At 44.7% G+C, this 23,006-nt stretch overlaps 1 protein-coding gene across 2 annotated transcripts in view; it reads right to left on the bottom strand.

The window, feature by feature from the left end:
• The window catches only part of PLEC (plectin), a 175,788-nt gene that overhangs the window by 119,853 nt on the left and 32,929 nt on the right, over window positions 1-23,006 (bottom strand). The window contains exon 1 of one of the 2 annotated variants that reach the window (XM_078604280.1): window positions 1,134-1,273. The exons of the other annotated variant lie outside the window; for it this stretch is intronic. Coding sequence (XP_078460406.1) covers window positions 1,134-1,161 — 28 coding nt within the window. The 5' untranslated portion in view covers window positions 1,162-1,273. Of the gene's footprint in view, window positions 1-1,133; window positions 1,274-23,006 lie in introns of those variants that run through there. 2 annotated transcript variants of the gene reach the window in all.

Raw genomic sequence — 23,006 nt, 5'->3', positions numbered from 1 at the left:
GACGGGGCAGAACGTCGCATATTCGCAACGGATGTATCTCACCTGATAGATTTTGGTTTGTCGACTGCACGGTTATCCAGTTAATCCGGACGAGTCAATCGCTTCTCTCTAAGACTAAAGGGTAAAACTACAAAGGCTGAAGCGGGTCCCGATCTGGTTGTCGTCAGCGGCTAAAGTCACTGCGGTGGCACTTTGGATTTTTTTTTACAAAACTAAATACTCCTCCATCGGCACCGCATCACACTTCTTCCGTGTGAAGCACACTCAGTTGACGTCTACGCTCAACGCGTTAGAGGTCACGTAACCCAACAGCGGAGCTCACTGCCGTGAATAGCCCACCTATGTCACTGTGTCTGTGAGCTGCAATCACGGGGACGCTGACATTCGTTCAACGCGTGCATTTGCGCTTCGCGGCCATGCCAACGTTTGCGCACAGACGTGTTCCGCCCTGTTTTCCCTCTACAAGCGTGGCAGGCGTAACACGACACACACACACGGTGCGCTTACCAGCAGTGCTATTGCAAGCTTTGACATACTAGGACAAGAACTACGGACGTGACGCATTGCCAGCGTTGTTCAGCGTGAGACAATGGATCCATAGCCTTACACCGTATGTCAAACCATCAGCTTGCTACATCTGAATGGAAATGTTGGTCGAGATGAATATTTTAGTTCAACATACATACAATAGATTTGAACTTCGGAAGAGATATATTTATAGGAATGGTCAGCAGTAAATGTCATGTATGCCTTAAGAACAAAGTATTGGGGGGAAAAAACCTGCCAGCCTCATGTTAAACTTGTTTTAAAGCCCCATGGTGATGTACCGAGCATATACTATACTTTTGACAAGGACGTTGTAGGTAATTGCGTTGAAAAATAATGGATACAAATGTACACGTTTGTTGTACGCTGTTGATAAAACCTCTTAACTTTTCTGTCAAACGAGTACTTCATTACAAAATACGCATACCCACATAGAGAACAGAGTATGTTGGTCTCATATAAGACTCAGATTACATTGCTAACAGTATCTGCTGTGCTACTACGTACACACACTAATCACATATGTCACGCGTGGTTCACAGCAAGCGACAAAAGCGAAAGTTTACGAGAGAAAAAAAGAATGGTACCTTGCACTTTAAAGATTATTTCTTCCATGGCTCGCTCCGGTGTACTCCGTGGAGCCGCTGTGCTTGGGTTTGCGAGAGTGAGCTACCGCAGGGCGAACAGTGCGGTACAAAGTGTGACCCGGTGTGCATTATGTCTCACGCGGAGGGCGGGGCAGGTGGTGAACAAACAGGGCAGGTACAGGGGTGTGGACACAGGATGTCTGTTAGTCGCACTAACGGTATGTGCGTGGGTGCGTTCACGGATGCGCGTGCACGTGTGTGTGTGTGTGTCTCTGTGTGTGTGTGTCTCTGTGTGTGTGTGTGGGGAGCGGTGGTGTAGCGGTTAGCGCGCTGCGCTATGAACCCGGCGACACGGGTTCGATTCCCGCTGACGGTCAACACCAGTGACAATTATCTGAACTGGTTCCGGGCCTCCCCTAGGTCGACTCAGCCTCAAATGAGTACCGGTGTAGTGTGTAAACATTGCCACTAGGGAGACAAATGCGGTCGGGCGTGGATGCTGGCCACCCACCCCCTCGTGTACCGTTCCGGCCTTCATAGGTGCTCGCTAACAGCACTTGCCCCTACACCCTGTTAAGGCTAAACGGGTGATCTTTGTCGTTGTGCGTGTGATTAAGTGCAAGCCAACAGTGGCAGAGTGGGTAGCAAGCGCGCACTGCACTACAAACGCGTTCACTATCATCTATTATACCTTCAACAGTGCTGTTTGTGGCTGGCCGCTTGGTGGTGTTTATTGGGGGGGGCCTATGGGACTGTGCTCGGCAAAAACCGTGACCCGCGGGCGTTTTTCCGCACATGAATCTCGCCTGGCTTCCCACAGATTGTTTGGATACTCATCAGGAATCCAAACATGGGATTCGCTCTCCGCCTTGATTCCTGCCGTGCCAATCCCATATCCCAAATTCAGCACTGACCCCAAATAGGCACCGGCCAAACAGCAGGCAAATTCCCGTGAATTTAAAATGCCAAACGAGGGATCTTTGCTTAAAGTTTTCGTGACTGCTGGAATTCATATTCTTCGTGTCTTTCGGTAAAGTAACGTAGATAGAAACATTTATTTTAAAAAATCACGACGTTTCGATTGCAACACAAGCAATCGTCTTCAGGTGAAGAAAATACAGCAGGTGGACTGCTGTGGCAGGAAGAAATGTAGCGAGAGAACTACTGCAGCCAAAGGTTATATCTGTTTGAAGTGGGCGGATCTTTGGCTTTATTGTTGGGTTTGTATCGGCAACACGCACCCCGGTAACCTTGGAACGCCAGGCCAACGTTGGCTCGACGTTGGACCACCTGTTCCAACCACATGCCAACGTTGTACCAACGTTACACGTTTACTTTGGTTACGTGGTACACATACAAGACTTGCACGTGAGTGAGCGCTCATCGAAATACATATATAGGGGATACGTTTCGATTTAAAGCTTTCGTGACTGCAGGGATTCATCTTCTTGGTTCTATCGGTAAAGTCACGTAGAAGGGAAGTAATAAAATAATAAAAATAAAACATAATAAAATAATTCTCACGACGTTTCGGCCACAACGCAAGCAGCCGTCCTCAGGTGAAGACGGCTGCTTGCGTTGTGGCCGAAACGTCGTGAGAATTATTTTATTATGTTTTATTTTTATTATTTTATGGGATACGTATTTGGTCATTAAGAATGTAAGGCTGGTTACCCCCCCCCCCCAACTTAAAGTCAACAACAGCCACGCATGCGAATATCTATCTGTACTTGTTCTATTGCGTCTGGGTGAGCCCATAAACGGCTTCCATCGCTGGTGACCACAAAGAATGTGCGGCAAGTCTGGTCGTCAGGCAAGTCTGACTCGCAATTCCTTCAACGGGCTCTTTATTTTTTTTTGTTGCACCCGGGCGAGATGTGCATGTTGGCCAGAGGCAGCAACGAGCTGACAAACACTCCCGATGGATTCTCGCGAGAAACACGGTCACTGTAGCGATCACTTCTTTGACTGAAAGCTTTCGTGACTGCAGGAATTCGTATTTTTGGGGTCTTTCTGTGAAGTCACGGAGATAGGTTCAAATATTTGAACCGTGGGTTTCACACCTGATGATGATTGCTTGTGTTGCAATTGAAACGTCGTGAGAATTGCATTGTTTTATTTGTATTGTTTCCCTTCTACGTGACTTTACCGAAAGAACCAAGAATATGAATCCCTGCAGTCACGAAAGCTTTCAAACGATATCTATCTCCGTGACTTTACCCAAAGACCCAAAGAATATGTAGCAACTATTCTTAGGTTTTTTTCGGTAAAGTCACGTAGGTAAAAACATTAAAATTAATAAAAGTAAAATAAAATAAAAATCACGACGTTTTTATTTTTTATTTTATTTTACTTTTATTAATTTTAATGTTTTTACCTACGTGACTTTACCGAAAAAAACTAAGAATATGAATCCTTGCAGTCACGAAAGCTTCAAATCTAGAATGTAGCAACTACTCTTTTTTTTATCAGAGAAAATAAAACCCCGACGACTTCAAGGCAAGAGTGTCGATGCCGATTCGTTTAAATTAACAAAAACAAAGGTTGACAGCTAGGCTACGTGGCTGTCTGTGTGTGCTCGTTACCAACATCGTACTGACCCACACGTGCACTGCGAACACCGCCTAGGACAGGCGCTATTGGCACGTGTGCTCCCCACGGAATCTCTCACACCGCGCCGAATTTCATCTGCACGAGGAAAATTTCGCCGTTTTTCCTTTTTCGAAAGTATTCCGTGAACAAGAGGATTCGGCGACAACGACACGGGGGGTATGAAAAGAGATCGATAACAGCACAAACACACACACACCCTGGATTAAAGTGCAATGGAAACCTGTCAATAAACCGTTTAAATGAACTCCACAACCCCCTGGCGTCTTCCTAAGCTCTGATGCCCCTGTAAGTGAAGGGGGGGGGGGGGGAGGAGGGGGGTGCCTAAATGCCCTCACGAATGCTCTTAAGAAGCAATGCCCACTGCAAGAGAGGTAGTGAAGGGGATCCATGTTTGTCGGTAAGCTTCCTCCCCTGCGCCTTAGCTTTGCACTTCGATTCTCCAGAGCGGCAACACTGTGGGGTTTTATTTTGACTCCGAGGTAGTCACAGCTCACGCACTCTCAGTCACCTTCAGCTGTAGAAGCTGCGCGTCTGCCCCTTCTGCACGAATACCAGTCACACCGCAGTGACCGCAATGTATGTATTTGCACTGAGGGCCAGTCACAACGCCCAACTCCCCAGGGCACCCACAGCTGTAGCACAAAGCATCGAGACCCCTTCCACTACCTGGCGAACCACTAAGTTGAACTACCTGGAACTACCTGGCGGTGGTTGGCAGCAGCCCGTTAACCGTCCAAAGTTAATTGCAACGAGTGACACTCCGTTGGGAATATCTTCTTGGTTCTTTCGGTAAAGTCACGTAGAAGGGAAGTAATAAAATAATAAAAATAAAACATAATAAAATAAAATAATTCTCACGACGTTTCGGCTACAACGCAAGCAGCCGAAACGTCGTGAGAATTATTTTATTTTATTATGTTTTATTTTTATTATTTTATTACTTCCCTTCTACGTGACTTTACCGAAAGAACCAAGAATATGAATCCCTGCAGTCACGAAAGCTTTAAATCCTGTGGGAAAGTCAACAGTCAGTGTCCTTTTAACACGTAGGCTTTCGCGACCAATATTTTCTAAGAAAAGAAAAACAATATTATGGAGTCATTGTCCTATTGATAGAATCGCCCCCGCCATAGGAATGAGGAATTTATACCACCGGTTCAGGGCTGTAAACAGGAGATGAGCACCCTCTCAGGGCCTAATTGAGCTGGACATCACTTCTGACTTTTTAAATATTGAAACCAAACGCTGGACCAAAACCTTGCCGAACTCTTGCCTTCGCAGAGAGCCCAGCATGGCTTCATTTCCCAAGCAGACTGCACAACGATTGTACACAAGGGAAGAGATAGGGCAGGTTGTAGAAACTCAGAACACAGAGCGTGGTATATGGGCCTATGTCCCAAGATGACCCGAATTTCAGGTCTGGTTGCACTGACCACTCCCCGTCATCCCAGAGTAAATCAGCATTCCCCTAGAGATGCTTACACTGGAACAAACTATAATTGTAATGTGGCACATTCAATTATAATATCCCTATATCATTCCACGACTGACTCAATCCTTGCCTGAACTGTGTGGGTCATGGGGGGGGGGGCTGATTTGACAATACTTCACCGCACTGCTCAGTGTGTGTTGGTGACAAGGATGGGGTATAGGGCAGGTTCAGCTATCACTGGCCTCCGAAGTTAACCGTGGCAGAGAATCAAACTCAGGTCACAGGCGTCAAAACAAAGTGTGCAAACTGCTGCTCATGAAACAACATTAAATATATTCCTTTAAAATAATGCGGGACGATTTTCACAAATTGTCACGAGAAAATTGATGAGACGTAGACTAATGAGCTGAACCAATTGCTTTGTGTGCTTCAATTTACTCTGTACATCATGAAAGGTGTTCCCCAGTAGAATTTTGTATGAATGCCTTCCAGTGTTGGCAGCATTGTCACCATACAGTAATTGTATATCCCATTCTACTGCGTTACAAAGAGCCTTTGTTAGTGGCGCCATTGTGCAGTCATAAGCAGCTGCAATCATCACAACTTAATTGTCTTCATTTAGCAATTGATGGCACAAATGGAAAATTTAAAATAAAAACTCTCCGGCTATTTGGGGCGACTGTGGTCACCACCCAGAGCAGAGCCCACGGAACGAATAATGAATGACTCGATGTCCCATTCACAAACACGAAGGAGGAGGCATCATGGCAGCGTCGATGATGCACTCAGCTACACCTGACACATTGATCTCGGCTCAACCATCTCAAAGTCAAACTACAGCTATTGCCCTACATAAGCCACCCAGTGCCTGATTAAGCTAGCGCGGGGCCTGTAGCATATGTTATAAAGGGTCCCTAAAAACACGTAAATATTAAAACACGCATTTTTTACTTGCATCGTGAAGTAATTGGATTTTTTCTTTTGCTATACGGCCAGATATTACGACAAATCGCTAACCTTAAACACCCAGTAGTTCAAAAAAGTTGAAGGCAGTCAGGTACTATAGTAATAGAGCAATTGCAGAATCACTGAACCGGAATTGATAGCTTGAAAGCGTTTAGCGTGGGGCCCTTGAAAGTGCGGAGCCCAGAGCATATGTAGCTACTTGTGCTACTGGGATAATTCGGCACTGTCAGCCACATGAAGTAGAGGATCGAGTAATTAATTATATTTCAGAAACATTGAAAAACTAATTGGCGAATGATGTAACGTGATTTAAACTATACATTACAAACAACTAAATTACCAATACAGTAACGGAGAGTCGTAATATACCGCTGTTATTTGCACTCATCATCAGCCATGGACTATCCACCGCTGGACGGTGGGTTCCTCACGCCGATGCCACAACCTGCCTCTTCCTGCGCACGAGCTGATCTCACCACTTCATCCATCATCATGATCTCTTCTAGCAACGTGTGTCCTGCTCAAACCCACTTATTTTCCTTCGCAGGCCATAGAGTATTTGGCTGATATCAATTTCCACGTGATAAGCCACTTCATTCAGCTATCGTTTGTGGCTACGTCGCTTCTGAAAAAAGAGCGACACAGCTCAGTGGGCCTTACCTGGTGAAAACAAATAGTAGTATATGATCGCTATCATTTGCATTTCCTTTCTCAGCCACCATTCTTATTCTGTCGAAATATTTGCTGCAGAAAAGCAGCCGTTTTTGTGGGGAGAAGAAGGTTTGGGAAATAGCAATCAAAATATAAAATTGTCTTGTGTTTTTACATTCATATTTTCATTCTCTACCGAATAGTTTTATAGAGTTCCGTTTTGTGCTCTATCTTTGGCTGTACATTTTCATCCCTTTGCATAGCACTCCATTTCTTCATCATACATTTTGTGGTTTCAACTCTTAGTACACCGTCCTTTACATTGCTAGCTATTCATTGCTTGTTCCATCAAATCATTGCAAATGATCTACCAGTCAACTGGCATTTATGAACCCATTTAGTGTTGCTTATTATTGTGTCACCATAGCTGTGGCCGTGCCATGAGAGTGTTGTCTTTTTATTAGTGGCCATCTCGTTATATCGCTGATGCCAGGCTAGAAGAAGGAAAAAAACACACCACCACCGTTGCGAGTGATGTAACATGCGAGGTCGCTTAGAGATGAGTTACAGCCACACGGTGTCTCCTCCCCGTCACCCAACTTTACACCTCACAGATTCATGGACTCAAGGCTGTTCTGTTCCCACAACGCCGTGGCCACCTCCATTTGTGATCTTGGCACAGCCGCCTTGACAATTGTCCCCCGTTTTGTTCTCTCCTCCTGCCATTCCGTAACGTCACTCGTTGGGTTCATTTCACACGATGACGAATGTTACATTTTATTTTTTACATCGGGTTTTTGTGGCAAAATTGTGCCGATGCTTCCATTTCCAACAACAACAACAATGTATTTCGGCGGTTTAATAAACATGTGAATCCTGCCCCATCGTCTTTAATTGACTGAACTTGAGTTTGACACGGAGGGATCGTTCGCTTACACATATTGCACTCGTTTTCTCCCCACGTAAGAGCATGCATAGCACACTGCACATCCGGAAGAAAAAACACACAAACAACTTCCCTCCGGAGATTGCAGGGCTGCACCTTTACCTTCGCTGACGAATCAAAAATGGGGTCCCGAGCCTCCCCTAGGTAGACTCAGCCTCAAATTAGTACCTGGTGTAGTGTGTAAACATCGCCACTGGGGAGACAAAGGCGGTCGGGCGTGGTGCTGGCCACCCACCCCCTCGTGGTACCGTTCCGGTCTTCATAGGTGCTCGATAACAGCACTTGCCCCTACCGTCTGTTAAGGCCAGAGGTCGCAAACGGGTTTTGATTCCTTACCCGTACCCGGCCGCACCAGGGTCGCAAACGGGTACCCTACACGATACCCGGCCGGGTACGGGTAGCCGGGTATCGGGTAGGGTACGGGTATCGGGTACCCGATTGCTACATCTGGTTAAGGCTATATGGGTGATCTTTGTCTTGATCTTTTTGTACGTACGTGTGTGTGCGCGTGTGTGCGTGGCTCGTGCGCAAGCGAGCAGCGCCACGTGACGAACGTGTTCACTGCCGAAGGTGCCCGGTGGCATTTATCCATCACGTGGAAGCAGACAGCACCCTGGACCCCATCGGCACTGCACCCCCCCGCCCCCTGCCTAGGAATTCCAGAAAGCAGCCTATGATGGATTTATGGAACTGTTAGTTGAGCGGGTGACAACCCACGAGCTCTGGCTGTGTTTAATTACGAGTTGGAAAATGGGGAAACCTTCCCTCTTTATGCAGGTAAACACTTTCGGAATACAACTTCGTCGGTCATAATAATGATATAATAATGAATCAAACGTACATTTACACTTTTGAACAACAGTACAGGACCAAGGCACACAGATAAGGAAACATCGGTCGATGAGTTGACATCAACCACGTTTTTCCCCGACCGTGTTCTGGGAAAATAAGAGAGCTCACGTGGATTTGGGGGAAGGGGGGGGGGCACAGGGACATAAATAAAGAGATGACAGAGAAACAAAGAGGAAATTGAAAAATGGATAGGAAATTCTGGATAAGATTCACGTAATAAAAATACGATGTTGATTTGACCAGATAAGGCTTTTGAGTTCTTTAGCTCTTTTTCAGAAGCTGGCCACAAATAATATCTGAACGAAGTGGCTTATCATGTGGAAGTTTATAGCAGCTAAATAATCCAGAGGATCAGAAAAGAAGGGAGGTGGGTCAGTGATCATTTTTTAAAGGTAATAATGTTATCTTTATATATATTTAATATTTCATTATCTTACACGCATACCATAAATACCTTCACTCTATGGATACCTGTTCCCTACATTGCAGTGCCTATGATATATTGATACACAGTACAGCATTTTTATATTCCGATTGCATTTAACTTTAAAAAAATCACACCCAAATATATATACTGTATACTTTTTTTTACCCAGGAAAATCTCATAGAATTTCACGACTCTTTGTCAGAAGGATCCTGCATTGGGTTGTTTGGCGAGTGCCATGTGGTAAGTATGTGGCTTCAACTACAAGGAAACCAAAGAACCCGGAGAAAACCCACGGCACCATGGAAGTCACACTCAGCTCTAAGATCTTCTGGCCAGCTTGCCATCCCCACACCAACAACACCCGAAAAACCCCGAGCCTCCCACTATCCAAGTACGGGGCCAGACCCAAAAACCTGCTTAGCTTCTGAGATGATGAGATCGGAAGGCCTTCGTCCGTTCCTGGAATGACCTTTGCAGCAAACCGACGATGATGGGAGTGTGCACGTTTTTGATCTCCGCATGCAAAGTGGGGGGGGGGAGTGTTTGCTTCATCGTAAGATGGTAAAATTTCTGGCATTAAGTGATGGTGAACACAGCAATACATTATTGTACCCATTGCCAGCTAAGCTTTGTTATTATGCCCCTATGTGCGTGGATTATCTCCAGCTACTCCTGATTCCACACACACAACTTATTAATGGAATTGGCCAAACACCCCCAATTCAGAACTCTCCTTAAAAAAAGGAGTCTTTAAGACTCAAGTGAAACTCTTCTAGACAAATAAAATAAATTATTATTATTAAAATGTCTCCATATATATGGTACAAATGTAAAAAAATATGTTGGCCTAAAAATCCCAGAGAGGAAGGATCCTCCTGCAAAGGAGTTCTGAGACTCAGTAAAGTCACGTAGGTATAAAATAAAATAAATCAAGACGTTTCGGGCACAACACAAGCCTCCGTCATCAGGTGGGAAAGCATGAAACGTCGTGATTTACTTTATTTTATACCCACGTGACTTTACCGAAAGAACCAAAGAGTATGGAATCCTGCAGTCACGAAAGCTTCAAATCAGTGAAGCTCGCCCAGGTATTGGCAAACCTGCTGGTCAGTAGCCACGTGCGGCTCTGGAAGGTCTGCTACGTGACGTCATGTATTAGGGGACCACACCAGCTCGTATTCTTCACCACAAACATTGCGGCTCTTGATATATTTAGAGGGGTGTTTTTACGGAATTCGAAAAAAAGCCCCTTTCCTGCCGTTGCATGGTTTGCTAACCCCCTCTCCCCGAGTTTGCTGAAGTGAACGCGGTGAACAGAAGGTTAAAGAGAGACTTCTGATGAAGCTAGTTGTAATAACTGGCAAAGTAACTGGCGAAACGTCGTACTCAGATTGTAATTGTCGTGGCATTGCTCTCCAACACACCGGTGTGCTGTACTAGTATACTACACTATACACTACACTATACACTACACTACACACTAGTGCTGTACTCGTAACGAATTGGCACGTTCTGTTTACGTGACAAACCTTACTCATTGGCCGTGTCGGGTGGTGGCGGGTTTAACGACACATTCATATATTTACGCGATCTAACCCCCCCAAAAAACACCTGTATCATGGAGAGACACCTGGATGGAGGTGGCCGAGTGGCTGAGAGGCGACAGCACTGAGCCCCCACTGATGGATATCCTCCGAGTGTGAAACCTGGCTTCCAGCTGTCAATCATTGATCCCGTCTCTCCAGAGTCGGCGAGTTCCGACCGTCTTAGCTCGGGTCACAAAACGACCGCACAAAACGCGCTGTTGGGAGTCAAATTCTGGGAGGGGGGGGGGGTTGTTTTCACACAACAACAAAATAATAGGGGGAGGGGGGCGGAGGGGGAAATTCCCTTTTCTCAAAAATGATGACGTTCGCTGCAGTGCCCGTGGAAGACGCACGGCGGATGTCATTGCGGGACTCGGCTTAGACGTGAGTCAACCTCCCAGACCCCCCAGTCCCCCAGCTCGCCATCGCGACGGCCCCGACGATCCGGCTGGCTGCAGCGACCAGAGAGGAATGTCGCGTTGCTGCACCTCCCATGAGCACGGTTGGCTGCGTACGGTGCGAAAGAAGTTCAACGTACGTACGTAGAACAAACGCCAATCGCATAGAGGAGCGTGCGGGAAAGTGCTGCTTCTGTATTTGTAAAAGGAATGAAGGCAACTCGAAGGCGTGTTTTTTTACGTAGAGAAGAAATTAAGTGAAACATATCACGCGTGGCCCATTCTCTTGGACCGATTGGGGTCGCAGTGTTCGGCGAAGTTTCCAGATGGATTCTAGATTTGAAGCTTTCGTGACTGCAAGGATTCATATTCTTAGGTTTTTTTCGGTAAAGTCACGTAGGTAAAACATTAAAATTAATAAAAGTAAAATAAAATAAAAATCACGACGTTTCGGAGGCAACACAAGCTTCCGTCTTCAGGTGGAACCGTCACAGCCACGACAGCTGTATCAAGTAAATCATTTCCAAATGGATGTTTTTTTACTCACATCATCATCATGCCAAACGTGCACCGGGAATAACATTGGGGAAAGATGAAACGATATAGCTTCAGCGAGTGATATTGTCCTAAATGCGATGTAGTTAAATATAGGTCTCCTATCTGTCTCACAAAAAAAAAACATATTTAGAATGTTGATTTGAAGGTTTCGTGACTGCAGGAATCCATGCGTTTTGGTTCTTTCGGTAAAGTCTACTTCAGCAGTTTTTTTTGGCCTATTTCAGCAGTTTTTTCTTGCTGTGGTTGTCCCACCTGATGACGATTGCTTGTGTTGCAAACGAAACGTCGTGATCTATTATTTTTCTACCTACGTGACTTTACCGAGAGAACCAAAGAGAATATATTTAGAAGTAGAATGAGCAGTGTTAGCGATGGAATGTTGGATTATGAAAAACCATGTAAACTTGAAATCCAAGCTATGAATTAGAAGACCATGCAACATCTAATATAGCTGCGCGTCTCACAGTCCGTACAGGTTTACTTGCGGATGACTCAGAAATTGCGCTTCCGTCAACACGCATCCGCCCATAAACACGCACAATTTTCACTTGAAAATGCATTTCAGTGGTGACAGTCGCAAGTCATCCGTGATGTTTCTTGCACTCGTGGGCCCGCCCTGCCTTCTCCCGGCTCCGGTCTGCTGGTAACGCGCCCGTCGACGATGCAAAAGGATTCACCACCGAGAGGTGTGGCTCACATGTCGTCTCGCCGCAACCGCAGCCAAAGCCACGGGAGGGAATGCTGGGAGGATGGAGGGGGGGTCCCGACTTCAAAATCCTACGGTTCCGCCTTCAGCGGGCAAAAAAACGTGTCTTGCATTCTGATGACGGTGGTAATGCCCAGCCGTGCGAGTGCACCTGGGCCCTCCTTCACGTGCGCATCAAAGTGCCGTACACAAGGAAGGCAGTGAGGTCAGAATTACCCTATTTGCATTTTTGGAATTTTATATTGTATATTATAGCTATTGTATATTTTAGATGTTATTGTGTTCAATTTTTACATACTTTAGCTCCTTAGTATTAGTTAGACTTGTACCTTTAGTATAGTTAGACTTGTAAACCACTTTTTTAAGATTTAAGATTCCTAAATGTTGAATGTATGCACCTTCCGGCCAAAGTAAATTCCTTGTCTGCGCGAACTTTCATGGCGAATAAAACCCTTTCTGATTCTGATGTGGAATCCACTTGTTTCGTCTGTGTGGGATCGAGTGTTGCCCCCTCGCACGCGTGGGTTTTTCTCCGGATGCTCCGGTTTCTTTTCACGTGAATTGGCCGATTAAACTTTGCTAGCTAGAGGACTGCAGAGCTTGGGGGGGGGGTGGCATCAGCTCACCACGTGCCTGACCTTCCTGCGATATTAGGGTCACCCAAAAGTTCCGTAATGCTTTAAGTCTCGTGCTAAACACTTGCAAATATACGAGCGTCACCGTCAGTGAACCAAGTAATTGCCTCCCATGGAGTCAATCTCGCTGGTGGTTACTCATTACAATAATAACTAATAATCATTTGCATCCCTCTGTCAATCCACCGTTGAAGCAATGCCTCCCCACACCATGTCATTAGTGATGATTTGAGTAAACTTTATTAACCATGCTGGTCAGTGGGAGTGGTGAGGGGAGGGGGCTGGAACCAGTTCAGATGTCACTTGCGACTGATGCTATCCGTGGATGAGATGTCCTATGAGTGAAAAAATCACCCTCCATGCCATCATCTTGGGGGGCACAGATTCGAAAGACTTTCAGGATATTTTTTATGGTTTATAAGAGTAGGCTCAAGGATGTGTGGCCAATGTAATCCCTTTAACCGTTAGAGGATATCAATGGAATGTACATCAGTCGCAATTGTCTACAGCTATTAAAACTTCGGTGATGTTTCAAAGTTTGTCTTTTTCCGAGCCTCCACCTGCTCCTCTCCTCGTGACCATAACCACTCGCCAAACCATCACGTCGTCAGCATCTTCACTTCCCCAGGTCATTTTATACCGTGAAGGTTTTTTTTGTTAGTACGTGACCACTTCATATTTCAAATAAAACATATTATTGTTTGATGCTGTGTTGCCAGTGGTTCACAGGCACAAATGATCATTTTAAAAAAACTCTGAAATTATATATTTAGTTTTTTGTCATTTACTTTTTAATCTCTCCATATATGTAATCTGAAAAACGAAATAACCGTTCAATCGATGTATTTCTTCCTTTGCCCCACTTGATAATCTAAGATTGTGCCCCCTATACATTTAAAAGGGATACCTCCATATATAAAAGAGTACTGAGATGAAATCAATGAAAAGCTTAAAAAAACACACATGATAGAGATTAAAACCTCATCACAATAAAATAAAATAAAAATCTGCGCTTAAATCGTATAAAAAAAAATCCGGAAACACAATTTTCACATTTTACGAGATAATCACCACTGATTTAAACATTAGCAGAAAATGGCACGAGGTGCACTCCGTGAGTCACAACACGAGTGGACCTTGAGCATCAATTGCCACTGACGCATCCAACATAAGAGGCTTTGGGGAGAGTGGCGATGAAAGGGAGCCCCATCTCGAGCCGCGCGTCACCCTGCGGTTTGAGCGTTCAGAATTACGGGAGTGGCCCACACGTTAACGCGCCAGCATGCTGCGGTCTTCAGACCACAGGGTCACGGGAAGTGTACACACACATCCGTTGCTCGGAGATGCACGGTTATAATCCACCTCAGCTTATTCACGAGCCATCAAAATACTCGGCGTCATAACGCTCAGTGACATAATATACCCAGTGCCCACGACGTGTGTGCATGTCAAGCCTAAACTGCTATTTTGTAAACTTCATTAATTTTAATTCTAGATTTGAAGTTTTCGTGACTGCAAGGGTCCATACTCTTTGTTTGTTTCGGTAATGCCACGTAGAAAAGAAATTAGAAGAAAGAAAATAAAAAATAAATTAAATCACGACGTATCACTTGATACAGTCATTTTGCTGTGACGGTGCCACCTGAAGACGGAAGCTTTCATTAAAATGGCGCCGGTTTCTCAAAGCCTCTCGGTGTGAAATGCGAACTCCAACTTTTTTTCTCTCCCCCTCTACTCTGAAGCAGAGAAACTGCTCCAAATATCACCCTGCTATTTATTTGTCATGACCTAAGACAACAACACCACAATGCACCTCTTCAGGAACTGCTCATGATAGTTTTTTTTTCACAATGCACAAAAGGCTGACTGTTTTTTTTTTTGGTACACGTTCCTACGTGTTGTTTTAAACATACGGGTTTCCACTATTCGTCTGTTGTGATGGGGTTTGTTTCTTTCGTAATTTACAGATCTGACGACGAGCGGTGTACGTTAGAAATGTGGTAAGCGTGTTGTCAGTTGTGCCTACGCACAAACAACTCTTACGGAAGTAAGACGCCTAACAGTGTGTGAATGTTCAGTTAGAAATGCATTATTTAGTCCAAAGGCTTTTAAAGGACGCTAATAGCATTCGGTGAGCTCTATAATTTGGCACAGGTGTTTGAACCACATTCTGTTGCCCTTCCCACGCACCTACCATTAGCCTACGTTGGCTACGTGCGGTGCAAAAGAAGTTCAAGATACAGTACATACACGTACGAGGCTAAAAATGCCAGGGGAGTCCGGATAAAATCCCCGCTCACGAGGCTTGTCTGCGAGCGATGATTAAACCCCGGGTGTGAATCTTCTGTCGCAACAATTGCCTCTGTCAGCAATGATGATGTTAACAACTCGTCGTGAGTCTACCGTCGGATGCCTTAAGGTGTGTGGAACGCCACCAGATTGTGACATGGCAACTGTGGTATAACCATTTTTAAAATAATGCTGTTCATCCAGAAAAGCCTCAACAAGTCTCAGTTTCAGGAGAGACCTGGATTAATATTCTTAGGTTTTTTCGGTAAAGTCACGCAGGTAAAAATTTTAAATTAATAAAAGTAAAATTAAAATAAAATAAAAATCACGACATTTCGGAGGCAACATAAGCTTGTGTTGCCTCCGAAACGTCGTGATTTTTTATTTTACTTTTATTAATTTTTATTTTTTACCTACGTGACTTTACCGAAAAACCAGAAGAATATGAATCCTTGCAGTCACGAAAGCTTCAAATCTGGATTAATATGTTTAAACTAAACCATTAATACGTGATTTGAAGCTTTCGTGACTGCAAGAATCCATACTCTTTGGTTCATTCGTTAAAGTCACGGAGGTATAAAATAAAATAAATCACGACGTTTCGGGCGCAACACAATCGTCCGTCATTAGGTGGGAAAGCATGGTCTGCTGCTGAGGCAGACTGTTTTAAAACATCACTAGCCCCGACAACTTCTTTATGACCCTTGGGCTACACCCATTTCAAACCTTTTAAAAGGCTGCCTCAGCAGCAGACCATGCTTTCCCACCTGATGACGGGCATTTGTGTTGCGCCCAAAACTTCGTGATTTAGTTTATTTTTATACCTATGTTAAGTAGTTGTTGCTGTTGTAGACGGAGGTACTCGGAGACGGAGGTGAGTTAGGGGCTTCCGCCAGGGTTTATTAACAAGTATATCACTATAAAGGAATTCCCTCTTCACCCCTTCCACTATCCCCGTTCCTCCAGTGACCCCGCTTACGTCACGGGGTCTCCCTTAAATACCCTAGGAGGGGAGACGTCACGTGCACTGCCCGGCGCGTGCGACCCCACGTCCCGTGATGTCACCGCACCGGACAGCGCACGCGACGCCACCACTCTCCCCTACTCCTCTACACCTACGTGACTTTACTGAAAGAACCAAACAGTATAGAGGTTAACTGAGTCTCAGAACTCCTTCGCAGGAGGGATGTTTAGGCCGGCATATTTTTTTTATTTTGTACCATATATATGGAGACACTTTAATAATAATAATAATTTATTTTATTTGTCTAGAAGAGTTTCACTTGAGTCTTAAAGACTCCTTTTTTCAAGGAGAGTTCCGAATTGTATACATTAATACGTGGTTTGCATGTGGGATGAAACCTGAAGCGAACCCACGCATATGAGGGGATAACACCCAAAGTTCCACACAGGTGAATTCACGAATGCATTTTTACATATTTCCAAATCCTGGCGACCCCATACCTCAGCCGGTGTAATAAATCTGCACGATCCATCAACTCCCTCCTCCAAGCCACTGGATTGCAGCCACGTGGCGTTGCCACACCTGTAACACAGCGCTCTGGAGGAGTGAGTCGATCCATATGTTCCGAGCATACCAAGGAGTGGGCCATCGCCACACTTTGGCTATGCTCAATGGCAAGTTCTCGACACCCGATTCAATATATTAATTGTGTTCAAGTTACGTTGATGCCCTAACTCCGTATCAAACTTGAAATCGTAAAATAATCTAATTTGGAGCTTTCGTGACTGCAGGAATTAATCTTTGGTTCTTTCGGTAAAGTAACGTATAAAGATAAAATAATAAATTAAATAATAGCATACGATGTTTCGATTGCAACACAAGCAATCATCAGGTATAAATGAAATAGCAACAAAAATCTATATATAAGCGGACAGATATCACCAAGATATATCTTTATACGTGACTTTACCGAAAGAACTAAATCGTAAAATAAGTTTGCATTAATTCATTGGTCGGATGTATCGTATTGCAACTCTGTCGCGGCACATTGCATCGCCTAACCCCACGTGCCTTTACTCGGTGTGATGGCAGTCATTGCCATGGACACACAATTCCCTGGCTCGCAGGGTAGGACGTGCCACCTCGCATCAATGTGGGCACCAGCACGATTGACAGCTGAGTGAATTTGAGCAGCAAATGACCGTCGCATCGGGCGAAGTAATGTGAGCTCAACACCGGAAGACCCCTCCTGACGCGTGCTGCAGTCTGAAACCCATTACCAGCAACGTGCCTGCCCCAGTGTTAACCGATACTCAGTGGGCACTGGTCACCTGCAATCTGGAGCTACCCAGGTCATTCCTGGGGTGGGTCTTTCTCGCCGAGGCCCATTGCATCTCAGCTCCGTATCAACTGCCCGGGTGAAAGTTAATTTGAAGGAAAGTGCGTCTGTGGATATGAATGTGTTGCATCCCAATGGTATTTTTGCACACAGCGTTGATATGCGGTGTTTTTTTTCTGGAAGACTTTGCTGTTTTTTCCTGCACTTTTCTGTTGCGCGTAGTCACTTTAAGATGTTTCTTGTTCATGTTTTTGTTTGTTGCTGTCGCACCCGAGTCAAGAGCCGCATGCCTCACAGGGCTATACCTAATACATGAAACTGCACTGGTGATGCGTGCTCAACAGAACTCTGCAACGCGCGTTTCTTCATGAAAGGCGGCTCGCACCCATGGTGGCAACTGCAAAATGTTGACGCTGGCACCAGGTGCTCGCTGAAGGGCTTCTGTGTTCAGAATCGTGCGAAAATTTCATATATATTGTGGGCATAGACTGCCATCTAGGCAACAGCCTCAGCAGAGCCAGTGCCAAGCAAGGAAATTCATGTTACGTTCCTTTATATTATTTTTCGGTAAAGTCACGTAGATATAAAACAAAAAAGAAAAAATAATAAAATTAAAAATGAAAATAGAATAAAATTATTTTTGCTGTTATTTTCAAGTCATTATTTTTATTTTTTGTTTTCTATCTACGTACTTTACCGAAAGAACCAAGAATATTAATTCCTGCAGTCACGAAAGTTTTAAGTCAAAATATGTTCGTTGATTTGTTTGTAATACTGTTACTATGATCGATACGGCGCTGAGTACAGGGCTTTGCATTTGTTCAAGAGAACAATCCGTGTGAAGGTATATATTGTGGGTTTTTTTGTAGACTGTTGGCACTTATTAAAGTATGTTACCTTTATACAACAAACATTCTCACAGCACCTGCACATACGGGAAAAAAAATCAAGTTCAACGAATTTGCCTCCTCAATTATATTAACACTGAATGCACCCGATTCTTGTCACACCTCGGAGGCCAAGCCGTCGTGAGACTGCCAAGTCTTTGGATGGGTGACCTGCGGGGCTTGCCGGCTGTTGTAGGCGTGAGGCAGTGCTGAGTGATGCCCCCTCGGAGGCGTGGGTTGTCCCCTGATGCTCCAATTTTCTCCCGCGCAAAGCAAAACCCTAAGTTAATGTTGCTGGCCATACATTACAGTTCAGAATCATGCTTAATAAGAATCTCGAGGCTCCGTTAGCAATTTACAATATTGCTATTGCCTAAGACTGACTGCCTCCTTGAAATAAACATGCCTGCTGTGTCTGTACAATATTATATAACACATCCCCGTGTTTGTTAGAAACGCAGAGGCATATATGTATAGTCGTCTCAGAACGGAGAAAGGGTTAACACCTGTGTTCTTGCGAGAATGGGTAAAGCTTATTCATGTTTTTCCTGGTCTACTCTCTTTAGAATAACATCACAGAATCTTGAACATCTACTGACAGTGCATATGTATTATTAACACACCCACAGTATTAACCAGGGTCGCCGGTGGGACTGGACCGCAAACATATGCAACAAGCTGCACACGTGGGAACTGCTTGGACATGACACCACCCAAGACGTTATGATACAAGTTCGTTGGTGATGCTGCTGCGGCTGCTACGTTGGCAATGGTGCACGCTAACAGTTAAACAAGACATTCAACGCACTCGCCAACAATACCGCCTTAAAAGAGAAAATATAGATACTCGGCAAACGTTTCAGGCAATGGTCCTTTTCCATAGCACGTGAACGGAGAGGCCAGATAAAGAGTGAGAGAGTTAATAAAGGTTGGAGACTACACTTAATACCATAAGGCCGGCTAGGGATTACATTTTTAAAATGTATTCTGACGTCTAATAGCAACTATTGAGTTCCATACAAATCCTTCAATAATTGAGAGTATTTATATCAATACTAAGATTATTAAAATGTTGCAGGCACAGTGCATTGTAGGAAGATTAGTTCTTGTGAGGATAAACTGGGTGCAACACCCTGTCAGTACATTCCTGGGAGCAATTTCCGTTTCAAATTTCAATTGGAAGGAATTTCACTGCCATGCATTTCTGGGATGCAGAAGTGTTATTGCATTATTAGTTACTTTACTGCCAGATGGCTTCCAAATGAATGCATTGTTCTATGCCTTCATTCCACACCTGCTCGACAGAGGGAGCCAATCAGCTGGGTAAAAAAAAGAAGTCTGCATATCTGCCATTCGTTTCGACCAATGGTTCTTAACCTGGGGTGCGAGATGCCCTATCTGGGGGTGCGAGGCATGGCCAGATTTTTTTGAAGGTCAATAATCGAAACATATTACGCACGTGCACGTAAGTGCAACTACTTTGTGTCATAAAACCCTATGTATTCATTAACATTATACATTGTTTACGCTTGAGAACCAAATGGGGTGCAAGGCTGCAATAAAGGTTAAAAACCACTGGTTTAAACACATTAATACGTCTAAATTGGGTGACATTTTTTAAACGCTGGAAATTTTATACAGGCGGTAAACAACACAGTACGACTACAAATGACAAATGTTGAATGGAAATTACAAGATTACATTGCAAGCTCATGTTGGAAAAAATCTACAAAGTGCACACACTATTTGTATCACTATCACAGCGAGTTCGATGTCAATTTAATGGTTTGCTTGTTACACGGGAAATCCCGTGCAGCCAGTTACCCAGCTAGTTTACCACAGAGACCCGTGGTGCATGAGCACAGAACAACGACGTCAAATGGAACACTTGATTGCATTATTGTCAATATGGCCTTGTGTGCTGTTGCAACAGCCATGGACTCTAAAGCACATGCCCGTTTTGTGACAATTATTCAACGTTAAAGTCTATTATAAAATCACACACTCATGAAATACAAAATTACAATTGATACTTATTTACAAATATTTGCCAATCTACTGCTGGACGAAGACCTCCTCGCACTAGTTGGTTGTGAGGGCTGTTTGACCATACTTCCCCACGCCAGTCAGTGCGTGGTTACGTTTATTTATTTAGGCGCAGGTAGAACCCAATTGACAATAAACGGTCATTTTTCAATGAGCACATGGTTACACCACAGCAATCTGGGATACTCTAGCAAAAAAAACACCACGAAAAAAAAACAGTGCACGTTCAAGTTACAAGTGCCAAGGCCGTCCATCTAACACGGAAAAAAACAGCACGAAGAATATTCGACAAGGCTGGCAGAACGCCTCACACACACAGAAAAGGCAGAGTGATCGATCGCACGGGAACATGAAAGGAAATGTGGGATCCAAAAGTGATTTAGAGCGTAGGACGAGGATGGTGAGGTTTTGATCGCAAAAAAAACATTTTTTTTTCTACGTGGTAAAGGTAAAGGTGGGGTGGAGGAGAGGGGTGCCCCAGACCGGTTCAAACTGATGTTAGCCGGGAATCAAACTCTGGTCGCCGGTTCACAGCTCAGTGTGCTAACCACTGCGCCACTGCTCCCTGATTTTATTATAGCTTATTACCGTGAATTCCTTTACCAAGGCGGTAGTTATTGAGAGCAACGTTAGCATCCACGGAGGAGCTTGGTCAATGCCGCAAAGGCACCTCCTGAAACTGTAAACATGTGACATCATCGGCACAACGTTCCTTCTTTTTTAAAGCACCACTTTTGCAGCTTTTGAATGAGAAACTCAGACCAGGCTGCAGTTCAGAGACAAAGATCCCCCGTGTAGCCTTAACAGACTGTTGGGGCAAGTGCTGTTAGCGAGCACCTATGAAGGCCGGCACGGTACACGAGGAGGTGGTTGGCCAGCACCACGCCCGACCGCCTTTGTCTCCCCAGTGGCGATGTTTACTACACACCACACCAGGTACTCATTTGAGGCTCGGTCGACCTAGGGGAGGCCCAGTTCAGATAATCGTCACTGTTGTTGGCTGTGAACGGGAATCGAACTCGGGTTGCTGGGTTTCGTAGCGCAGCGCCCCAATCGCTCCACCACCGCTCCTCCACTGGCTGCAGTTGACGCACACGCGCGCGCTCACACACGCGCGCGCTCTGCAGAGAGCTGCAATGCATCGACGGCTTTCCTCGCACGGAAGCGTGACACTGCCTGTCGTCTCATTACTCGAGTTTACACATCGTGTCCCCTGCAGGGGTGCCCAGCACCCAGCAGCCCTGCAGTTATGTCGGATTCACGGAGACTTGTGCCACTCATTGATTCAAATTCGCGCGTGGAAAGTACGTAAAAGAGCCGGCTTTTACCCCTTCTCTTTTTATTTAGTTAGCTGGAGCAAATTTCCGCTGTATGGAGTGCATGCGAGTGTGAAATCGATATACGCTGATGATGGCGAGGACCCATAGAATATTTTTTTTTCATGAGAGGCATGCTTTTGTTTCCATGTAAATACACTTCACATGTTTCCATGTAAACACACGTCACATGTTTTCGGAGTAACACACTTTCCCGAAGGTAAAGTCACAATTTGCACGCGCGTGTGTGTGTGTGAGAGATTTGTTATACTAAAGTGCGTGCCAAAGCAACAAAAAAATAAACCCAATAATATTTAATTTCAAGTAAACACGTGCCTCTGAGAATGTTTCTCGGCCCTGGTTATGCGCTGAAATTTTCCAATCGCATCGTAATGCCATAGTTACCTAAATGTGAGACTAAATATTAACCTTGCCGAGCATTACCTGAAAAACAACCAAAGCTTGTGTGTGTGTGTGGCGTGCATGCCTGAAATGTGAATCAGCCCTCTTACTCTGCTTCTCACTGTGAGCTTTAAAACAAAAAAAATGCTGGCACTTTGATTCGGGCACTTGAACAACAACGGATGGATGGCACAGACTTTAGCAGAGTTGATGGCATTGTTGGCAACGATCTTCCGGAAAGCTTTTACTAAACACCGCAGCAGACTGGGCAGCAAAATATTCCCTAACATCTCACTTGCGTTTTTTTTCTCATTCCACTTAGGTTATGATCAAGTTTTCTGTAGTGCTATGGGTTAATAATAGCAATAATGCACCTCAGGTGGGCTCTGTGGGTCACGTGACAACTTTTTTTTCAACCAGGGCCTTGCTTTGGATGTTTGAAAAATGCCGAGCACTTTTCCATGTGGGAGTAAATTGAAGGACCTGCATAAAAAAAAAATCTATATTCTGTACTCATAGGTAATCAACCTACTTACCATACTGCCCTGTGCAGGGAGCTCAGCATTTCTGCATATTTGTGAACCACCATGCCCAACAGAGTAATAAATCAAGAGGCTGCTAGGCTGATTCATTCATTCATGGTATGGATTATCGCTGGAACGCACTGCCACCAGAGTACAACCATTAAAATCCTATATTCTACCCTATAGTCCTATAATCCTATCAACAGGTTTATACAAATGTGATGCTACATCCATCATGTAAGGCAAGACGGATGAGGCATGCCAAAATGAGTTTCCCAGAACAGCGTTCCGGACTGTTCCGGCTGAAATTAAACACGAGTGATAATTCTGCCCCT

The sequence above is a fragment of the Lampetra planeri genome, chromosome 22 (genome assembly GCF_965212315.1).
Source record: "Lampetra planeri chromosome 22, kcLamPlan1.2.h2, whole genome shotgun sequence".
Classification (NCBI taxonomy): Eukaryota; Metazoa; Chordata; class Hyperoartia; order Petromyzontiformes; family Petromyzontidae; genus Lampetra; species Lampetra planeri.
The sequence above is the reverse complement of the archived record's forward strand: the minus strand, read 5'-3'. Positions and strand labels throughout refer to the sequence as shown.